General features: G+C 47.9%; 1 protein-coding gene across 1 annotated transcript; it reads left to right on the top strand.

Annotated features, from left to right (window-relative positions):
• Nucleotides 1-349: 349 nt before the first annotated feature.
• Nucleotides 350-1,824, top strand: FPR1 (formyl peptide receptor 1). Its single transcript, XM_017503880.2, is given in 4 exon segments — nt 350-644; nt 647-1,107; nt 1,110-1,314; nt 1,317-1,824. Coding segments are annotated over 4 exon segments (1,230 nt in total). The 5' UTR covers nt 350-418; the 3' UTR covers nt 1,655-1,824.
• The last annotated feature ends 279 nt before the right edge of the window (nt 1,825-2,103 follow it).

Here is a 2,103-nt window from a genome sequence, read left to right as displayed (position 1 = left end):
TTAGAATCAGTGTCATTATTTCTGTCTCTCTAACTGTCTTACCATATCTCTCCATATATCTCTGATACCTTTGGAATGATGCTTAATATTTCAGAAAAACCGTGATCTCTTTGGGCTGCAAGACTACAAATGAGCTTCCACAAGATCAGAGGTTTACGGGGTTAATCTTGGTGGCATGCATGGGTGTGGACGCACTGTCCCACCACTGTCTCAACTTCCCCGTCTCCCTTACCTCTCTCTGTGTTTCTGGTTCCATCTCTCAGTATTTCTTTTCTACCTTTCATTGCTTCCCTCTGATTCTTCCCACCACTGTACTTGCTCCTGTGCATATGCATTTGCTTCCGTCTCAAAACAAAAACAAACAAACAAATGATGTAGTCTTGCCCAACAGGTACAATAAAAGATTGCCAATGTGTAGATGTGGGCCTGTGTAAGGGACAGGGATGGGGATATTCTGGCTGCAGCGGAAGCTCTAGGGGAATGTGAGAAAGCTATGAGTGGGAAAACTGGCAGGGATAGAAATGAGGCGGTGGGGAAACGGTGTGGAGATTCACAACTGAGGAATGACCACAGCCGAGCTATTTCAGGAGTGGGCAAGATGGAGACCAATTCCTCTCTCCCCATGAACATCTCTGGAGGGACACCTCCAGAGATGCCTATCTCGTCCTGGGTATCTTCTCTTATCTGGTATTTGCAGTCACCTTTGTCCTCGGGGTCCTGGGCAACGGGCTTGTGATCTGGGTGGCTGGGTTCCGGATGACGCACACAGTCACCACCATCAGTTACCTGAACCTGGCCATGGCTGACTTCTGTTTCACCTCCACTTTGCCATTCCCCATGGCATCGAAGGCCATGGGAGGACACTGGCCTTTAGGTTGGATCCTATGCAAATTCATTTATATTATAGCGGACATCAACTTGTTTGGAAGTGTCTTCCTGATCTCCCTTGTTGCCCTGGACTGCTGTGTTTGTGTCTTACATCCAGTTTGGTCCCAGAACCATTGCACTGTGAGCATGGCCAAGAAGGTGATCATTGGGCCCTGGGTGCTGGCTCTGCTCCTTACATTGCCAGTTATCATTCGTGTGAAGACAATACCTGGTGATTGGGGCCAGGGACAGCAGCCTGCCCTTTTGACTTTTCACCCTTGACCAATGACCATGAAGAGAGGTTGAAGGTGGACGTCGCCATGTTGACAGTGAGAGGCATCATCTGGTTCATCATCTGCTTCAGCGCACCCATGTCCATCATCACTGTCAGCTATGGGCTTATTGCCACCAAGATCCACAAGGAAGGCTTGATTAAGTCCAGTCGCCCCTACGGGTCCTCTCCTTTGTCACAGCTGCCTTTTTTCTCTGCTGGTTCCCATATCAGGTGGTGGCCCTCGCACTCACCATCAGAATCCATGAGTTATTACTGTTTGGCATGAACAAAGCAATGACAATTGCAAGGGATGTGACAAGTCCCCTGCCCTTCCTCAATAGCTGCCTCAACCCAATGCTCTACGTCTTCATGGGCCAGGACTTCCGGGAGAGACTGATCCACTCCCTGCCCACCAGTCTGGAGAGGGCCCTGACTGAGGACTCTGAGCAGACCAGTGACACAGCTATCAATTCTACCTCACCTTCTGTAGAGGCGGAGTTACAGGCAGAGTGAGGAGGGAGCTGGGAGATACTTTCGAGCTCTCAGTTTCAACTTCGTCTCACCTTGAGTTAGGCTGAGCCACAGGTATTTCCTGCTTATTTTAGGGTTACCCACTCATCACAAAAAAAAGCCTTTGTGTCCCCTAATTTGGGGAGAATAAACAAATATGAGTTTATTATTGATTTCTTGTTTTGATTTTGGACGTCAGCCTCGGGTGGTCAGAGGTGGGAAATGACAGGAAGAAGCTGTCATCTGCATCCTAGTTTTCCTGAAATGGGCCTGAATGATGCCCATGATTATTAGTCCCGAGTTATCAGTAGTGAATGATACCCATCATTCCAGCATAGTGATTAGTAGTGACTACTTCCATTCTGAAAAGTGTCCTGCTGTGAAAAATAAATTATGTAGTCATCCTAGGTAAATGAAGGAGGAGGGAGAAGTGTGAAAAAGTGTGGCTTAAC

Source organism: Cebus imitator, unplaced genomic scaffold, assembly GCF_001604975.1.
Source record: "Cebus imitator isolate Cc_AM_T3 unplaced genomic scaffold, Cebus_imitator-1.0 Scaffold316, whole genome shotgun sequence".
Taxonomy (NCBI): Eukaryota; Metazoa; Chordata; class Mammalia; order Primates; family Cebidae; genus Cebus; species Cebus imitator.
This window is presented reverse-complemented; position numbering and strand designations above follow the sequence as displayed.